Source organism: Ornithorhynchus anatinus, chromosome 14 (genome assembly GCF_004115215.2).
Source record: "Ornithorhynchus anatinus isolate Pmale09 chromosome 14, mOrnAna1.pri.v4, whole genome shotgun sequence".
NCBI lineage: Eukaryota > Metazoa > Chordata > Mammalia > Monotremata > Ornithorhynchidae > Ornithorhynchus > Ornithorhynchus anatinus.
This window is the reverse complement of record NC_041741.1, coordinates 31,784,469-31,803,355: the sequence shown is the minus strand read 5'-3', so window position 1 is coordinate 31,803,355 and position 18,887 is coordinate 31,784,469. Positions and strand designations below refer to the sequence as shown.

The 18,887-nt window shown below is 42.0% G+C and overlaps 1 protein-coding gene across 2 annotated transcripts in view; it reads left to right on the top strand.

Annotated features, from left to right (window-relative positions):
* The window catches only part of POC1B (POC1 centriolar protein B), a 52,703-nt gene extending 37,607 nt beyond the window's left edge, over positions 1-15,096 (top strand). For both annotated transcript variants that reach the window (XM_029078846.2, XM_029078847.2), the window contains 2 exons: positions 10,093-10,299; positions 13,936-15,096. In XM_029078846.2, coding sequence (XP_028934679.1) covers positions 10,093-10,299; positions 13,936-14,040 — 312 coding nt within the window. In that variant the 3' untranslated portion in view covers positions 14,041-15,096. The remainder of the gene's footprint in view (positions 1-10,092; positions 10,300-13,935) is intronic.
* Positions 15,097-18,887: the final 3,791 nt, after the last annotated feature.

The window sequence follows — 18,887 nt, the reverse complement described above, 5'->3', positions numbered from 1 at the left end:
TCTACCATTCACAAAAATAATTTGTATAGTACTGTTCAGTTTGTCATTTTTGTCGGGTGAGTAATATTTCTGGGAAGTGTGAAAGTAGATGTGCTCTTCACCACAATGTCCACTTAGTAAATTAGAAGTTCCCAAACTTGTTTTATTGCTTATCCCTGGGAAGGCAAACTGGGAGGCGGGGCAGGAGGTGGAAAGAGAGCACTGGATGGGGCTGCATTGCCTCCATGGGGCAGGTCCGCAAATGTTCTTTCCAGTCCAGGAATGTGGCTAATAGTTTGAACATTTGTTAAGAGGTAGGAGGCAGAAAAGTAGAGGGTAAGACAGGAGAGACACACTAAACCCTGAGATCCAGCTCGTGGAAAGAGCTGATACAAAGACACTTCACTCCTACCCGCCTCGGACCCTCTCTGCCCCTTCTCCCCTCCCTCCCCCACTCCCTGGTCTCCATTTCCTGCTCCTCCTTCTCCTCCCTCTGGGACCCCCCACTTCTCCCAGTTTCCTGTATTGATTTCTTCAAAGCCCCATTTTGCTTCTGGGAGAGGCCTGGTTGTGATTCTAGTACCGCACCTTGGGGTTGAGCCAGGCGAAGCTGTTTCTGTTGTTAGGAGACATCTGGAGCGGTGTCCGAGTGCCCTGCGTATTTCCCCTTCAGTAAAGGGATGTCAGTTGTCTGTCACACCTGGCAGAAAACGGAGCTAATTGCCTAGTGTGCCCCTTGTCCACCTCCCTACCCCCACCCCACGGTTCCATAATAATGTTGGTATCTGTTAAGCGCTTACTAGGTGCCGAGCACTGTTCTAAGCGCTGGGGGAGATACAGGGTCATCAGGTTGTCCCACGTGGGGCTCACACACTTTAAAAGTCCACGGTGGGGCAACAAAAGAAAATGTCAGTTATGCCGACCACTTAGTTAAAGGGACGGCTGCACCGTTGAGGAATCATCTGGAGGAATGCTGGGCCGAGGTTGGGGCCCACTGACCTAGCCTCGGCTGGCCCACGGGCGTGCGTCCTTTGTGATCATCAGCAGTTGATGGTCGGGGAAGACGGGAAATCCGCTAATAGGGCTCGCACCCTTCCCGGTGAATGGCGTTGGGAAATGGGCTAACTTTGCTCCCCATTCTCCTTGGGGTGTGTTTGCATGTTAAGTGTTCACCTCCTAAACTATAGGAAGCTATGTGGTCGTTGATTTAGGACAATAGAATTAAAAATAGTGGGGCTATTTTTTTACACCGCTCTTAATTTGAGGACTTTGCTAAGGTAAATAGGATTTGAAAGAACGACGCATCCTGATGTTAGTGACGCTGTTGACTATAGTTCACATTTACACTAGTCCAGTTCTTAAGGGATAGTCCACATGCAAAAGAGTCTGAATGTAGCTGCTAATTTTACTATCCAATCAATGGGTTGAGAATATTTGTGTTAAGAAACGATACATATTCAGCTCAGTCTTCCCCTTTGTCCCGGGAACTGTTTGTTGCGTTCAACTGGGAGAGAGAAGTTATGCTTCATTTGCCCTTTGAAATGTGTTAATTCTGTTATTTCACAATCATCTTGGTCAGAACAAGACTTGCAGCCATATTCATGGGTGCGGCATTACCAGTGCCAAGGAGGGACGGTTACACTAGTTTGTCCCCAAATCTACCGGGCCCAGAATTGAACTGAGTAAATATGCTAATAAAACCAGCTGAGAGCTAAGGAAATAAATCTAGGAAGCATTGGAGAGAGAATGCATTTTATTCAAGTTTCTTTTCTCTTGGGAATACGCACCTTTCATATTCACAAGGTTCTAAGTTTAATGCCTATAGTCATTTGGAGTTGTATAAATGTGAAAAGTTTCCAGATCTTAACTCTTGAAGTCATAACAAAATGACATATGCTATGTTTCCAGTCATGGTAAGAGGCCTGCAGCAGATTTTTAAAAAATTGTTTGCTTATTGCTCCAAAGAAAGCTTGGGTATTCTAAAGGAATATGGGAAAAATGGGAAATCAAGCAATAAAGAAAACATTAGTTTAGTCCAAATGACCCATTCTTTGGCCAGGAATAAGAATATACTGCTGTGCCTCATAATTGCTATTTAAAGTGGCACTTGTGTAGATTGTAGGTTTGGGGGCAACAAATTAAAAATTAATAGAGACCATATGTAGTATTTCTATGCCTCGTGGGCATTATGACGTTAACATCACTATAACTTTCACTTTCTCTTCTGTTCCAGATTCACTTGTCATATTGAGCACTTATTGGCTGCAAAGCATTTTAGTAAGATCTTGGTATAGAAAGTACTGTAAAGGTTTTTGAATAAAAACTGCTATTAATCAAATGCAGTATCTTTTTTCAGCAAACTGCTTCCTTCGGGTTGCCTAAAGATGCAGATTCATATTGAAACTTTTTCAAACATATAGCAAGTTTCTGAATGGGATTCGTATTCCTGTAACTTGTGGGCCAGATGGAGTAATTTCATTTGAGGGTTTCCTTTAGGGAAAAAAAGAGTATTTCTGGGAACTGGGGGTGTGGAGTTCCAGGTGTTATTTCAGCCTCTCGACTTCCTGAGATACTGTACTATGACCCCGGGTCTGCCGCAGTCATAATGTCATTGCATCGGGAATCTAAACTGTATCCAAAGTTCTCACAGCTGATACTGAGGCATGTAGAAAATGCCCGACAGCTCTCAACCCACACACATCCAGGAACAACTGGTTCCTTCCTCTTCCTGTGGAAGAGCTACATCCTCTGAGCGGAGAAGAAATGTACCCTAAGGAATGCAGAAACAGCAGTGAGCTTTTCACACAGGAAATTGCTCCTAGAGCACTCACAGAAAAGTGCTTCTGTCACTTGGACTGTCAGCCCGTAATGAGTTTCCTGCTCACCCCAAGGTGATTTACAGCCGATCTAAATGCCGTCTGGGTGACTGAGTTTCATGGAAAATACAGAACTTACCATTCAGCAGTTCTGTAAATCTATAACCACCTTGTTTTGAATTTTTTAATTCTGCCTGCAAAAGGGCTGGTTGGGCTTTATTCATATTTAGCTTTGACATGCAGTATTTATATCAAGTGGTAGTGGCAAGCACGTTTTTATCATTTGAAAAATGTAAATTATCAGAGAGGTCGTTGGGTTTTATGATAATGAAATGCAGAGCTCAGAGAGAGAAAAAAAGTTCAATGGTTTTAGTGAGACTAGCTGTTAAGGGTGAAATGTTGCCCTTGGTTAGTTTTAGCTAACGGCAGAGGCACATTCTACAAGCACAGAGAAAGCCAGTTTTTAGTATAGTATGTTATATGCTATCACCATCTACGTTGCAGAATATGTTAACTGAGGAGCTGTTTTGGAAAAAAATACAATTTAAAACATGAATTGGGTGTAGAAGTATAGAACAAGTGTTTAGGGCAGAAGAATGTCTTTTCATACCTAAGCAGAGTTTTCTTTCTCTTTTGTTACTTGGGCTGAAATATACTTTATGCTGAAAATAGTTTACTCAATGCAGTTCTTGATGTTGTGCTTATTTGTCAGTGATATTTTCAATTACTGCCAGAGGCTAACAGGCTTTGACAGCGAAAACCATTTAGTTTTGTTGTAACTACTGTTTTAGAAGTGGTTGGATTTAAGAGATGGACACACATGCTAGTCATTCATTGTTTTTCAGAAAGATGGAAACTAAGCAGCCTTATGTGATACACCAGTTAGGTCACGAATCTAGGGACTCTGTAGATACCCCTCAGTAATAATAATAATAATAACAACTGTGGCATTTGTTAAGCACTTACTCTGTGCCAGGCACTGTACTAAGCACTGTACAGAAAATCAGGTTGGACACAGTTCCTGTCCTACATGGGGCTCACAGTCTTAACCCCCCCAGTTTTTTACAGATGAGGGACTGAGGTCCTGAGAAGTAAGATGACTTGCCCAAGGTCACACAGTAGACAGGTGGCAGAGCCAGGATTAGAACCCATGACCTTCTGACTCCCAGGCCCGTGCTCTATCCAATATAACACACTGCTTCTCTCGTGAGATTTTGATGGGCCAAAAGCTTAAAATTGTGTAGCAGTTTTTGTTGGCGTATACCAATTAAAAATTTGGTCAGAAATTTCATTTACTCTGTGTATTTGTCTGTGCTGGGTTTTATTTCATCATTCCTGATGTCCGTCTCCAGTCCCCTCTCCCAATAATACTGTTAAAATAGGACATCCACAAGGGCCAGCGAACTGTGTCTGATTTCCACCTGTGTATATTCTCCCTATGCTTAGTACAGTGTTCTCCACACAGTAAAATGTTCAATAAATACTATTATTACTCCCTCTCCACCCCGGTTTTTTTTTTTTTAATTCCATCAGCTCCCCCCTTCACCCACCACACATTAGCTCACATTCTTTGTTCCTCTCCGCTACTTCTACACCATAGCCTACTATAAGCACTCGCTGCTATTCACCTCACCCTGAGCCCCCTGGCATTTATGTACCTATTGGTAATTTATTTTAATGTCTGTCTCCCGCTCTAGACTGTAAGCTCCTTGGGACAGGGAACCTGTCTATCCACTGTCTTGTACTCTCTCTCCCAAGCACTTAAGTACAGTGTTCTGCACACAGTAAGCACTCAATTAATACCATTGATTGATGACTTCTGAATTCTTTTCTGTAAAGCACTCTGTGCATCGAAGTACTTCATGAGAGCATTTATTAGCTTTAGATGTTTACTTCTATGGAGATTAACATGTTTTAAACTAAAAGTGAGAAACAGGTTTTCAGTCTGGAAAACCATTAGCGTAGTGAACAAATTATCCATCTATGAAACAATGGAGGTTTGGGTAAAAATCTATTATTTAATTTCATGTATTTGTCAGGACTTGATGCTGCCGTTTCCTCTTCTAAGGCATTGTTTGAAAAGCGATAGGGATGTCAGGGAAGACAATAATAAAATAATAATGTTGGTATTAGTTAAGCGCTTACTATGTGCAGAGCACTGTTCTAAGCGTTGGGGTAGACACAGGGGAATTAGGTTGTCCCACGTGGGGCTTACAGTCTTAATCCCCATTTTACAGATGAGGTAACTGAGGCACGGAGAAGTTAAGTGACTTGCCCACAGTCACACAGCTGACAAGTGGCAGAGCTGGGATTCCAGCCCATGACCTCTGACTCCAAAACCCATGCTCTTTCCAATGAGCCATGCTGCTTCGCATTTGCTTCTCATCAAGCATTTCTGATACCAATGCCTTAGCACAAGAGAGATTTCTGATGAATGAGAATTCATTAAAAAGACTAATTTGTCATTAAAGATTAATCATGTCTTATTTAGAAATAGAGTAAATCTTTTTATTGACATTCACTTAAAAGCAATTAAAATGGGGTATTTTTCTTTTCAAATTATTTTTTTAACTCAAGAAAATACTTTCACTGTTAGGATGGGATATTTTAGGTAGATCTTGAAATGCTGTTTACTCCTAATACATATTTTGAATTTATGTAAATACATATAGATAGAGACACATATATAATTTGAGGGAAATAAGAGGCATGAAATACAGATCCCAAGGTACATATTATTATTTACTTTTAGTTTTAGCCTCAGTCATTTTGATATTCTTCCAGGCAGTTGTGCTGGAAAGTTTGTAACTGCCCCTAGTTCTATCATGTGTTTGGGCTGCTGTTTTGTTTATCCTTCTTTTTACCACCTAGTATTGTGTTTCCCAACCTTGCTTTCCTTGAAAGTGGGTTTTACACTAAAGAAATAAGCTTGAAAGTCAAAGCAAACTTAAAAAAAACAAACAAAAGCAAAACCCTGGAAATGACAGTAGAATTGAATTCTTATAAACACAGTTTTTATACTAGCCCAGAATTATCAGTCTATGAACTGTGCCTAATGACTGGGGACTGCACTGGTGGGCACAGGAAAAGGGAGAGGCGGGAGTTTAGTTAAAGAGGTGATCTGAGAGCAAGAGAAGAAGAACCAGGAGAACTGATGATAGACCGTAAAAATCTCTACTTGTCCTCCTTGCTGTTTCTTCCCAAAACTCCCCCCGGCCAGCTCTTTTTGACCCAGGTTTGTGTCTGCCAACTCTACTGTATGTAAAAACAATAATTATAGAATTTATTAAGTGCTACATGCTAGAAACTGTTCTAAAAGCTGGGGTAGATACAGGTTAATCAGGTCTGACGTAGTCCCTGTACCTCACAGAACTCACAGTCCAAGTAGGAGGGAGACAGGTATTGACTCCCCATTTTACAGTTGAGGGAACTGAGGCATAAAGAAGTGAAGTGACTTGCCCGAAGTCACACAACAGACAGGTGGCAGAGGCAGGATTAGAACCCAGGTCCTCTGACTGCCAGGCCCATGCTCTTTCAACTAAGCCACACTAATGCCTAGTACAGTGCGGTGCACACTGTAAGCACTCACTGAGTACCACTGATTACTCAACAGAATTAATGTTGATTTGTCAGGATCTGTTGGCCTTCCTGCAGTAGTTTTTTTGTTATCATATTAACCTTAGCAAAGGATTTGTGTGGCTAACAGAACTGCTGTCTTCCTGGAGTTTGAATGTTTTCTCTCAAGGAATTTTTGTGTGTGTTTTACAATCATTCCTCTTCCTTTCTGTTACCGGCAAATACAAGTGGGAAAGGGCAGATTCGTAGTACCTAAAGGCACATCTTCTTTAGCGAAAGGGTTTGGTCTCTGGTGAGTGGTATACCAGATAGTTAAGGCAAGCAAAAAGGAGGGAGATCTTCCCACAGTTCTCTATGATAAGGAAAAACCTTCCCCCTGTTTTTTTCCCCTCTTATTAGTGTCACATGTTACAGGGAAGGATGGGTGGAGATTGGCCTGTGAAATTAAAAGTTTTTGTAGGGTTTTGTTGACAAAAACAACTCTTGGGCTGAAAAACTGCATTTAGGGTTCCAATAAACCCTCCTACCCCAAGGCCCTTCCTCATCACAGTTTGTATGTGGCTTTAAACTGTCATATCAAAGCGAGTTGGGGCCCTGCAACTAAAATATTGCCTTGCCCTTCCACCCCCAACCACCAACCTGTTCTGATAGAATGGGGTTCTCTCCACTAAGATATGTAGAGGGAGGGAGGGAGGGAAACAGAATACCTTGGAGCTGGCTTGGTGAAGAAGGACTCTTTCTTGCTACCACAAGAAGCAATAGCTAAAAATCTGGGTGGTGGGGAGATCCTCTAGGCTGTAAGCTTGTTGTGAGCAGGGAATGTGCCTGTTTATTGTTATATTGTACTCTCCCACATGCTTAGTACGGTGCTGTGCACATCGTAAGTGTTCAATAAATACAATTGAATGAATTCAGGAATAATTCAGTGGATGGATCCATTGGGGGACTTAATAATAATAACAATAATGATGGTATTTATTAAACGCTTACTATGTGTGCTAAGCACTGTCCTAAGAACTGGTGGGGATACAAGGTTATCAGGTTGTCCCAGGTGAGGATTACAGTCATAATCCCCATTTTTGCAGATTAGATAACTGAGGCACAGAGAAGTGACTTGCCCGAAGTCACCCAGCTGACAAGTGGCGGAGCCGGGATTGGAACCCACGACCTCTGACTCCCAAGCCCGTGCTCTTTCCACTAAGCCATGCTGCTTCTCAAGCTACCCAGCTACCCAGTTCCATTTCTTTTGTAATAAGGTCAGCCACGATATGGCACTCTTCACTGGACCACTGATCTTTTCTCATTCATTTATTCTCTTCTCATTCATCATTTCACTTTGGAAAACTGCTTTGTACATTTCAGGATAAAGTTTAACAGTTTTTAAATCAAGACTGAGTCCTCGCTGGAATAATGGCCTGATCCAATATCAATTCTATGACTCTGGAGTATTTGAAGTTAATGTGTGCATATGGAGACTAAAGTAATTATCCCTAAGTTTGTGTGATTGTAAATAGTGGGAGTTACTTTAGTGGTGTCGGACATCTCTTCTGTTTAAGAGCTTCCTGCTTGCTGCTATTTTCAGATAAATTGAACACTGGCCTATATTGCATTCCTTTCTTTCATATTATTATTTTTAGCAGTTGGTGTCTGTGAAAGTATTTTCGAAATTTATGAAAGTGTTTGAATGTTATCCTTCCTGAGTGGTTATATTTAGTGGTGCTTGGTGGGGAATTTCTCACCTTTTGGAAATTCAGAGCCTTTAATGACTTTGACCCTTGCCTCTTTCTCCTGTGCTATTTTGCTGATTTAAAAAATAATCTAAATCCATGTTAGCCTAATCTTTCTTTCCACTTAGAATTATAAATGAAAACAGATATGTTCTAAATAGCTTTTTGCCAATCGTACCGATAGCTTATTCTTCAGCCTTTTTAATGTATTTCTTCTGCCTGCTCGGAATAAAATAGTTTCTGACACCTAGTCTCTATATTTAATAGTTTTAAACATTTAGATGCTGTATTTACTTTAATTGGTCTATGTCGAAAATTGAATTGCTGAATGGTTGCATCAATAAAGAAATGGTTTTGAAGGTTTTGAAGCCTAGTAGAAAGCGCATGGGTTTGGGAGTCAGTGGATCTGTGATCTAATCCCAACTTTGATACTTGTCTTCTGTGTGACCTTGGACAAGACATTTCACTTCTCTGTACCTCAGTTTCCTCATTTGTAAAATGGGGATTAAGACTTTGAGCCCTATATGGGACAGGGACTATGACAGTCACATTGAGCACTTACTATGTGTAGAGCACTGTACTGAACACTTGGAAATGTACAATAACAGAATTAGCAGACACATCTGACCCAATTATCTACTCCACACTTAGTACATTGTCTGGTGCAAAGTATGGGCTTAACAAATACCATTAAGTATATACGTGTGTACACACACACACCAGGCTCTTGTGTGTTTTTTCAAATAAAGTAAATGTCTCCATGCTAGAAGGGGGAGTTATTCTCAAACTTGGAGGAAATATGGTCACTGCCCTTTTAAAAGATCAAAAAACATTAAATCATTTGTAGTAAAGCCACTTATAACTACTTGGTATTTTCGGGTCTGTTGATAGAAAAATCAGTGATAAAGGGATTTGTATGTAAAAGCTTCGATTCAGAATGAAAAAAATAAAACAAAAGGAAATCTATCTGGTCTTTTAGCATTTTTTTAAAAGTGAATGTTCTTTGGCATTCAGGAGCAATCTTGAACAAATTGCAATAAATAAATCCCGTTATTTCAGGGTTTTAATTAATGTGTAGATCTTCAGGTTCTTTCATTTCCTCTTTCTTCTTCTGGTTTCCTGCCTTTTAGCCATCTCACCACTCATTAGAATCTGCAACGGTATAAGTAGGGGAAAAATCAAACCGCTGAAACTCAGACATTTTGGCTATTTGTCAGTAACTCTGGTTTATAGGTTTTGAGTACAGTTCCATACCTGTTGGCCAAATGAGGATTTGTACTATCAGTGAATATCAGTTATCCAGTTTCTGGGTAATTGAAATTGATTATCAAGAGTTGACTGTAACCTGGTTAATAGAAAGAATGCACTATATTTGGGGCTGGCCAGAAGCAAACAGGCTCTAGAAAGGTGCAGTGCCATTCTCATAAATATCGTTATCATCAAGCAGTTTCTTTTTACTGGGAATCATGATGGACTAGATACTCGGTAGAACATGAAAGTATAGTTCTGTCCCTCTAGAAACGAATTCCGTCAAGACTGCCCTTGTTTCCTAAGTAGAAGAAGCCACTTTAATTCAACCTGCCATCAAGTTGTCATCTTAGAAAAGTTGCTGTGATGCATTGAGGAAATGAACTACAGGATAATTTGTAGGCTTCCTTATAAAAAAGCATCCATCTCTTAGTTGTCTAATTAGCACACGACCTTTTAAAAACGTAGGCCACTTTCCTGTAGAATTTATTGTTTGAAAAGATAATAGCTTCATAAGTAATAAAGTATAGAACTTGTGGTAGATTGAAGATTAGAAAATAGAATTCTTGAGAAAAGAGAAACTGGAGAAAAGAAAGCTAAAGAGTCACTTTACGGTGTTTCAGATATGTGAAGGATTATTATTATACTTTTATTCAAATAAAATTTTATTCAACATTACTGATGGTGAATTTCCCAGCGACTCTGGAATATCTAAAATGTTTTACCCTTTTTCTCTGATGTTAAAGATGACAACTTGTGACGGGGCTTCACCGGTTGGATCTCAGGACATCAGTGTAGATTTCCAGAACCCTGTGATCCCAGTAATCTCACCCAGAGAAGCAGAAGACCACCCTGAACCAGTTTTAGCCCCCGGGGAAAATCAGAACGGTATCCCACCAGCTCTGAACAGTGCTTTGGAACAAATTTTAGAACAACTAGATGTTTTGACAATGGTGAGTAGTGTGCTCCTGATGCAGATACTTTTTAAATAATGATTATGGTACTTGTTAAGGACTTACTAAGTGCCAAGTGGTAAAAAGTTATTTTTCTTGGGCTTCTAAAAATGAATCATTAACTATTGATACTTTGAATGTATATGCCTTTTACCCCAAATAATCTTTTATTTATTTTTGGTATGTCCCTGTAAAATGCATTGCAGTGGTTATACCGCTTTAATGACTAATAGACTATTTAGACTAATAGGAGCCTCATTCCAGTTCATGTGAATGCCTTGCTATGGATCCAGGCTGTTTCCACTGAACTAGAGTTGCCCCAAATTATGAATCTGGCTTGTGTCAAAGTGGAAAGTGGCCTTAAGGGCCCAGTGCCATTGTGGGTGGGTCCACTTTGGAGTGCCACCTTACCCCCATCCCTGGAGAACCTGGAGCAGCCTTGTGAGTGGAAGGAGACAGAGTCACACTCCTTTGACTCCTTCCCAGCCCAAGAAGTCATTTGAGGAGAGCGTTTCCTTATGGTTATATGGATAAGGCTTCTGAATCCGTGAGATTATAAGCTTTGAAAATTCAGATGAAAAACAACTTCAATAATTCAAGACAAATTCATTTAAATCATTCATTACACTCTCCACCAACCCTCACTACTCTCCACGTTGGCTCTATTCCCCCGTACTCGCCTGCTAAAACTCTTGGCTCCTTCCTAACTAACCTCAAGTTGAATTTCATTCTTGATTTATGCCCTCCCTCACGCTATTCCCTCCAGCCTGGAACTCCATACCCCCAAATCTGCCAGACCACAACTCTTTCCATCCTCAAGGCCCTCCTGAAATCCCACCTTCTCCAAGTCACCTTCCCCAGTTCAATTCGGAATACCCCAGTTGCACCACTCCAAGCATAGATATACTTTCATCTATTTTATGTACTTGCACGTTCAGTTATTCAGCTGATTCGTATTGATGAGCCTGTTCTACTACTTCATCCTTTTTCTTCCCTCGACTTTCACCATCTGTGAATAACTTTTGTCTGTCTTCCTCAGCCCCTGAGGGTAGGGAACAAGTATCTTGCTACTTTTATATTCTCCTCAGTGCTTATCACAGTTCATGGAATGTAGGTGCTCAGTAAATTTCATATGTTGACAGATACTTAGAAAAAAGCTCACTTACGCAAAAATATAAAGGAGCTCAGAGATGAGATTTGTAAAACTGGCAATAAGGATATTGCTAATTTAAGGATAAAATAAGTGTTCAGAGAGTGAACAGTGCACTGTCTTCTGACCCCAAGATCTCTTGCGAGCTTGAACTTTATTTCTGTTTGAAATCATCACGTATATCTGGCCACCTATTTCCTCACGAAAATCAACACAATCAGGTCTGAGCTCCCCAAAGTCACCCCTCCGCCTCTCCCCTCCCCCCCACCAACCCTCTCCCCTACTTTCCCATCCTTCCCTGCAGTATCCTCAGAGGAGATCTCCTCCCTCCTCGCAAGTGCCACCCCCTCCACCTGCGCCTCGGACCCCATTCCCTCTCACCTTATTAAAACCATCGCCCCTGCCCTCCTCCCTTCCTTAACTTCTATTTTTAACCACTCAATCTCCAATGGCTCCTTCCCCACTGCCTTCAAACATGCCCACGTCTCCCCCATCCTAAAAAACCCGCTCTTGACCCCACTTCCCCCTCCAGTTATCACCCTATCTCCCTACTACCCTTCCTTTCCAAAATCCTAGAACGAGTCGTCTACAATCGATGCTTAGAATTCCTTAACTCCCATTCTCTCCTAGACCCCCTCTGATCTGGCTTCCGTCCCCTCCACTCTACCGAGACTGCTCTCTCTAAGGTCACCCGTGACCTCCTTCTTGCCAAATCCACTGGCTCCTACTCCATTCTGATCCTCCTTGACCTCCCTGCTGCCTTTGACACCGTCGACCATCCCCTCCTCCTCCATACCTTATCTCACCTTGGCTTCACGGACTCTGTTCTCTCCTGGTTCTCCTCTTACCTCTCTGGCCGATCATTCTCGGTCTCCTTCGCTGGCGCCTCCTCCCCCTCCCATCCTTTAACTGTTGGAGTTTCTCAAGGGTCAGTTCTCGGCCCTCTTCTGTTCTCCATTTACACTCACTCCCTCGGTGAACTCATTCGCTCTCACGGCTTTGACTACCATCTCTACGCAGATGACACGCAGATCTACATCTCCGCCCCGTCCTCTCCCCCTCCCTTCGGGCTTGCATCTCCTCCCGCCTCTGGGACGTCTCCACCTGGATGTCGGCCCGCCACCTAAAACTCAACATGAGCGAGACTGAGCTCCTCATCTTCCCTCCCAAACCCGGTCCTCTCCCAGACTTCTCTATCACCGTGGATGGCACGACCATCCTTCCCGTCTCTCGGGCCCGCGATCTCGGTGTCATCCTTGACTCGTCTCTCTCGCTCACCCCACACATCCTATCCGTTACCGAGACCTGCCCGTTTCACCTCTACGATATCGCCAAGATCCGCCCTTTCCTCTCCACCCAAATGGCTACCTTACTGCTACGGGCTCTCGTCATATCCCGGCTAGACTACTGTGTCGGCCTTCTCTCTGACCTCCCTTCCTCCTCTCTCGCCCCGCTCCGGTCTATTCTTCACTCCGCCGCCCGGCTCATCTTCCCGCAGAAACGATCTGGGCATGTCACTCCCCTTCTTAAACAACTCCAGTGGTTGCCTATCAACCTCCGCTCCAAACAAAAACTCCTCACTCTAGGCTTCGAGGCTCTACATCACCTCGCCCCTTCCTGCCTCTCCTCCCTTCTCTCTTTCTACCACCCACCCCGCACGCTCCGCTCCTCTGCCGCCCACCTCCTCGCCGTCCCTCGGTCTCGCCTATCCCGCCGTCGACCCCCGGGCCACGTCCTCCCGCGGTCCCGGAACGCCCTCCCTCCTCACCTCCACCAAACTGATTCTCTTCTCCTCTTCAAAACCCTACTTAAAACTCATCTCCTCCAAGAGGCCTTCCCAGACTGAGCTCCTCTTCTCCCTCTACTCCCTCTGCCAACCCCCTTTACCTCTCTGCAGCTAAACCCTCTTTTCCCCCTTTCCCTCTGCTCCTCCACCTCTCCCTTCCCATCCCCACAGCACTGTACTCGTCCGCTCAACTGTATATATTTCCATTACCCTATTTATTTTGTTAATGAATTGTACATCGCCTCGATTCTATTTAGTTGCCATTGTTTTTACGAGATGTTCTTCCCCTCGACTCTATTTATTGCCATTGTTCTTGTCTGTCCATCTCCCCCGATTAGACCGTAAGCCCGTCAAACGGCAGGGACTGTCTCTATCTGTTGCCGACTTGTTCATTCCAAGCGCTTAGTACAGTGCTCTGCACATAGTAAGCGCTCAATAAATACTATTGAATGAATGAATGAAAGAAGCATGACCACCTTCTCCCTTTCCAAGTTCAAGTGCTGGAGCAGACTTGGCATGAAGGGGCCAGTCCGCTGTGTACCCCCAAACATTGCCGGAGGAAGAGATCCTTACTCAGGAGGATTATGGTTGGTAGCATTTTCAGTTTTTCTCTGGGGTATCAAAAATCTTTCGAGTGCCTGCAGTTTTGTAATTCTGGTCATCAAATAGTTTGCAGCTAACATTACTCTCCTTCTTACAGACCGTTTCAATCCTGGAGCAGCGACTGACTTTGACTGAAGATAAGCTAAAGGACTGCCTTGAAATCCAACAAAAATTTTTACTTGAGATCAAAGGAGAAGAGTAAAGAAGATGTTTAGAAGAGTTCTGATTTTCGAATTAGTATTTATACATGCTCAGGGGAAGAAGTAAAAGATTATTTAACTTAGTCATGACATCTATGTACTCTTAACATTTTGGAATTTCTTTAATGCTTGAGCACAAAGAAAAGTGCAACCAATCACACATTCAATACGTTTTAAAACTCAAAGGCCAATATAACCATTTAAAGTTTAGAAACTCTGCTTATAATGTTGAAGTATTAGAATATGGGGAATTAGAGTACAGTGTTTTTTTTTCCCTTTTGTTTCCTGTTACTTTTACAGTCTAGCTATTTCCAAGAGGGTAAACCACTCTTGAGATGTAAATTAGGTATTTGCTGGAGATAAATGAGTTCTCTGACCATAGGCTAAAATATAGAGTTTTTCTTTTAAGAGCAATTTTTGATGACCTGAAAGATATCACTCACTTCTCAACTCCAGGGAATTAGACTACCTGGAGGGATCTGGTCCATCATATTTCTTTTCACTCAAGTCAAGTGGTTAGCTGAGTAAAACTTCCTTTTTCAAATACTGCCTAGTGCAGTTACAAAATAAAAATAACCTCTGAGTCACTTAGAATTTCTATAGCTAGCTGAGATTTTTAAAGGGTAAGCAATTTTTAGTTACACATGATCAGACATGTGAAAATGTCAGATGAAGCTATAGGTTTTTATTTTCATTGTCTTTTGCGCACTGAGTGTGTTCACTTTCCAAAAGGAGATGCCATGAAAGAAAATGAATACTTGTTAAAGCGTATTCTTTTCCTGAAAGTTTTGAAATACGAACACACCAATGCAGTGAAATTTGTAATAAAGAGTTGTTAAAGATCACCTTAGTGTGATATCCATATTCTAAGGATGAGGTTGTAGTAACAGTGACACAGGTACATTAGTAAATCGAAATCATTTGTTTGGGAACAACAAACAAATATCGTTAACAGTTCCTCGTCTGTGTGGCCATTGTACAACCAACTGACTTCTCATGCAGCTGTGTAAGTGGCTTTCTATAAAGTATCATTAAAAGTTTATGAATGCAAAGATTAAGTGGTAATACATAATTTCTGTGTATCCCTCCTATTGAGAAAATAACCATTTCCTTCCATTATTTGGTCACATTTGTATATTTTTCACATTTGTACTAGCTAGCCTGGAAATGAGGCTTTCTAACTTCTATAATCTTCAAAAGTTAAAATTGGTGTATGTATATCCTTGGAAGCAGACTTGGTTTTTCCAATTAATACATAAATGATGGCAAAAGAATGAACTTAATTTTTTACAGTTCACTCTTTTCACTGTGGGTTCTGATGTTTTCTTCAGGAAGATTTCCTCATCCATCCACTTTCTATTCCATTTTTTTACAGTGTCCAACTGCGAATCAGTCAGTTGACAAAAGGCAACTCTAGCTTCAATCCATGAAACAATGGGCATACCAGAGGTGCATTCTAAGCATTCCCCCCCCACCGGCCCTTTTCAGAGGAAGGGTCTTTAGGCTTTCGAGAAGGGATGAGCTGGGTTACTAGAGTGGAAGGGTAGATAGGGTTGTTAGAAGGTTCACCTGTAACCATGGGGTTGGGTGTAAGGAACACAATCAGCCCACTGATTATCCAAGAAGTCTTGGGTGGTGAAGTTGGAGGTATTGGGCTGACATGCTATGGTAATGCTAATGTTGTCATCGGCAAAGCAGATCCATATAAGCAGGTTTTTTGAACCAGCAAAATGTTGAAGATGGAAAAATTAGTGAATAATTGATTCATCTTCACATTGTTTTTGTGGTATGTGTTAAATGCTTACTATGTGCCAGGTACTGTACTAAGCACTGGAGTAGGTAAAAGATAATCAGATCGGACAGATTCTATGTCCCAGGTGGGACTCAAAGTCTTAGTTCCTTTTTTACAGATAAAGTAATTGAGACACAGAAAAGTTAAGTGACTTGTCCCAGGTCACCACGCAGACATGGCAGAGCCGGGAATAAAAGCCAGTTCCTCTGACTCCCAGGCCTGTGCTTGTTCCACTATACCTCACTACAGTGTCTAAATATAGGGTCTGCCTTGTAAGAGTCCCATTCACTTCCAATTTGTGCTTTGAGTAACATTTGAATCTTCATCGATATTGAAGAAGAGAATGAAAATATGTCTCTTGTCCTAAAGTGGGGATTAACCTATGGATGGGGTGAGAGTTGGAAGATAGAAAATATATCATTTCGATTCTAGCCAGTAATTTTACGAGTGGAAGATACTAAATGGATTGCCATGTAAAAATGAGGCTCTTGATTCTTTTCCACAGGCAACATAGCAGTTTCCCTAGAAATCCCAATGGTTGCCCATCCACCTCTGCTTTTATTGGCGACCCCTTGCTTAATGTCAGTCTTCCCCTCTAGACTGTAAGCCCCTTACAGGCAGGGATCATGTTTACCAACTTTAATGCATTGTAATCAATCAATCGTAGTAGAGACTGGTGGAGTATTGGAAACTCTCCAGATGCTATCCTGAGAGGGTTTGAGTCTTCTAGCATCCTTAAATCCCTCTCCACCGTAATAACCCATCATGGTCCTGTCACCCCTAGAACTAACTGGCTGCCTCCTTGTCTAGCACTCAGTAAGTGCTCAGGAAATACGAATGAATTAATGAAAATGCCCTTCTCCATCATAATGCACATCAAGGAGAAGTTGGTTTCAAAAAGACTCAAAGTAATAAAAGAGCCAAAAATAACATTTCACCACCAGACGTGGAAGTGGCTTGTATATTTTTTAGAAAGCAATGAGTTATCTTTTTCATCTAAATGTTGTCAGGCAATATGATAGCTGGTATTATTGGCTGTCATTCGTCACAAATCCTTTCCCTTCTACCATAATGCTTTTGCCTGCAGTAGAAGCAGCTTCCTATATAGGATTAAGTGTGATGTATCTAGTAGATGATTTTTCCAGCGAGTGGTGTCTTGTTCAAATACAAGGGAGTGTGACCTAGCGGAGAGAACATGGGCCTGGAAGTCAGAAGGACCTGGGTTCTAAATCCAGCTCTTCCACTTGTTTGCTTCCTCCACTTGTCTGCTGTGTGACCGTGGGCAAGTCACTTCACTTCTCTATTTTACCCAACTGTGCCTCATTTTGCCCAACTGTGAAATGTTCTCCCTCCTACTTAGACTGTGAGCTCCATGTAGGACAGGGACTGTGTCCAACCTCCCCCAGCACTTAGTTAACAGTGCTTAACAAATACCACTGAAAGACAATCTATAGAGAACATCAGAATAGTCTACTATTAGAAAAGTCTTCATTTTATCTCTTTTAAAATTTAAGCTGAATCACGAACTAGTGTGTGTTTTTTGCCCTCTTTATACTAACAGATTATGAGAAACGTTCTTCAGGATGTGCAGTGTGGTCCTGACTTTCCCCAAAAAGACTTCAACAATTTCTGCTTTTCCATAAGTCCTGAGCAGTCGAGTAGCCAGAGCCTTGGAAGCCCAAGGGATTTGTAGGCTCGTGGGGAACAATTAAAGCTAAGTCCTACTTCTTGGTTGCAAAAAAGAGAAGCAGCATAGGGTCAGGAAACAGACCTTCTGTTTCAAAGTCAACGTTTTGGTCCCTTTGTGCTTTTCTCTTCTGATGAAATAGTACCTCCATTTCAGATGGTTTCCTCCTCTTAATCCCTGAGGAAATCCCTATGCTTTTCAGAGAGATAAAGCATTAGAACAAAGAGAAAGTAGCAGGAACCACTAGTCCCTTTGCTATAGAATTTCACTGAAGCCTTTCCAAGCCCTAGTGATGGAACCTGAGGGCTTACAGTGTTTATTCCTACACCTGTATTGAATATCAAGGTCTGTGGGAAGATGAATCATTTAGCAGAAGGGTGTGCTTGCAAAGGGCTATTGTTTATTCATACTCTAATAGTAGCTATGAGAGAAAATTATGTGAAAGTTCAAAATTGTTTTATCCTCTATCTGCTGCTCTTAGACCAGCTAAAAGGCAGAATAGGCCTGAGAAAAGGCCTGCTGTTTCATGTCAGAGAGATCTTTCATATCTCCAAAAATGAAATGTTAAAGATTCAGTTCTCAAGTGGAGAAAAAACAAATGTTTGAGGTAGCAGTTCTCCCTCATGAGAACATTTGTCTCATGCTTTCATGATTTTGTCTTTCATTTCACTTTTCACCCTCCATAGTATGTCTAAGTACAAATCGGTGTTATTTATTGAACTCCTACTGTGTGAAGAGCACCCTACTAAGTGCTTGGGAGATGCTTACACTCTAGAGGGCTCATATGGCTCAGGGCTAGACTAGAAGAAATGTGAGCAATTATTAATAATAATATTAATAGTTGTGGCATTTGTTTAGCACTTACTATGTGCCAGGCACTGTACTAGGGAAGCAGCATGGCTCAGTGGAAAGAGCCTGGCCTTGGGAGTTAGAGGTCATGGGTTCGACTCCCGGCTCTGCCACTTGTCAGCTGTGTGACTCTGGGCAAGTCACTTAGCTTTTCTATGCCTCAGTTCCCTCATCTGTAAAATGGGGATTAACTGTGAGCCTCACGTTGGACAGCCTGATTACCCTGCATCTACCCCAGCGCTTAGAATAGTGCTCTGCACATAGTAAGCGCTTAACAAATACCAACATCATTATTATTATTATTACTAAAAGCTGGGGTGGATACAAGCAGATTGGGTTGGACACAATCCCTTTCCCACAAGGGGCTCACAGTCTCAGTCCCCATTTTACAGATGAGGTAATTGAGGCCCAGAGAGGTTAAGTGACTTGCCCAAGGTCACACAGCAGACAAGTGGCAGAGCTGGAATTAGAATCCATGACTTTCTGGCTCCCAGGCCCGTGCTCTATCTATGCCATGCTGC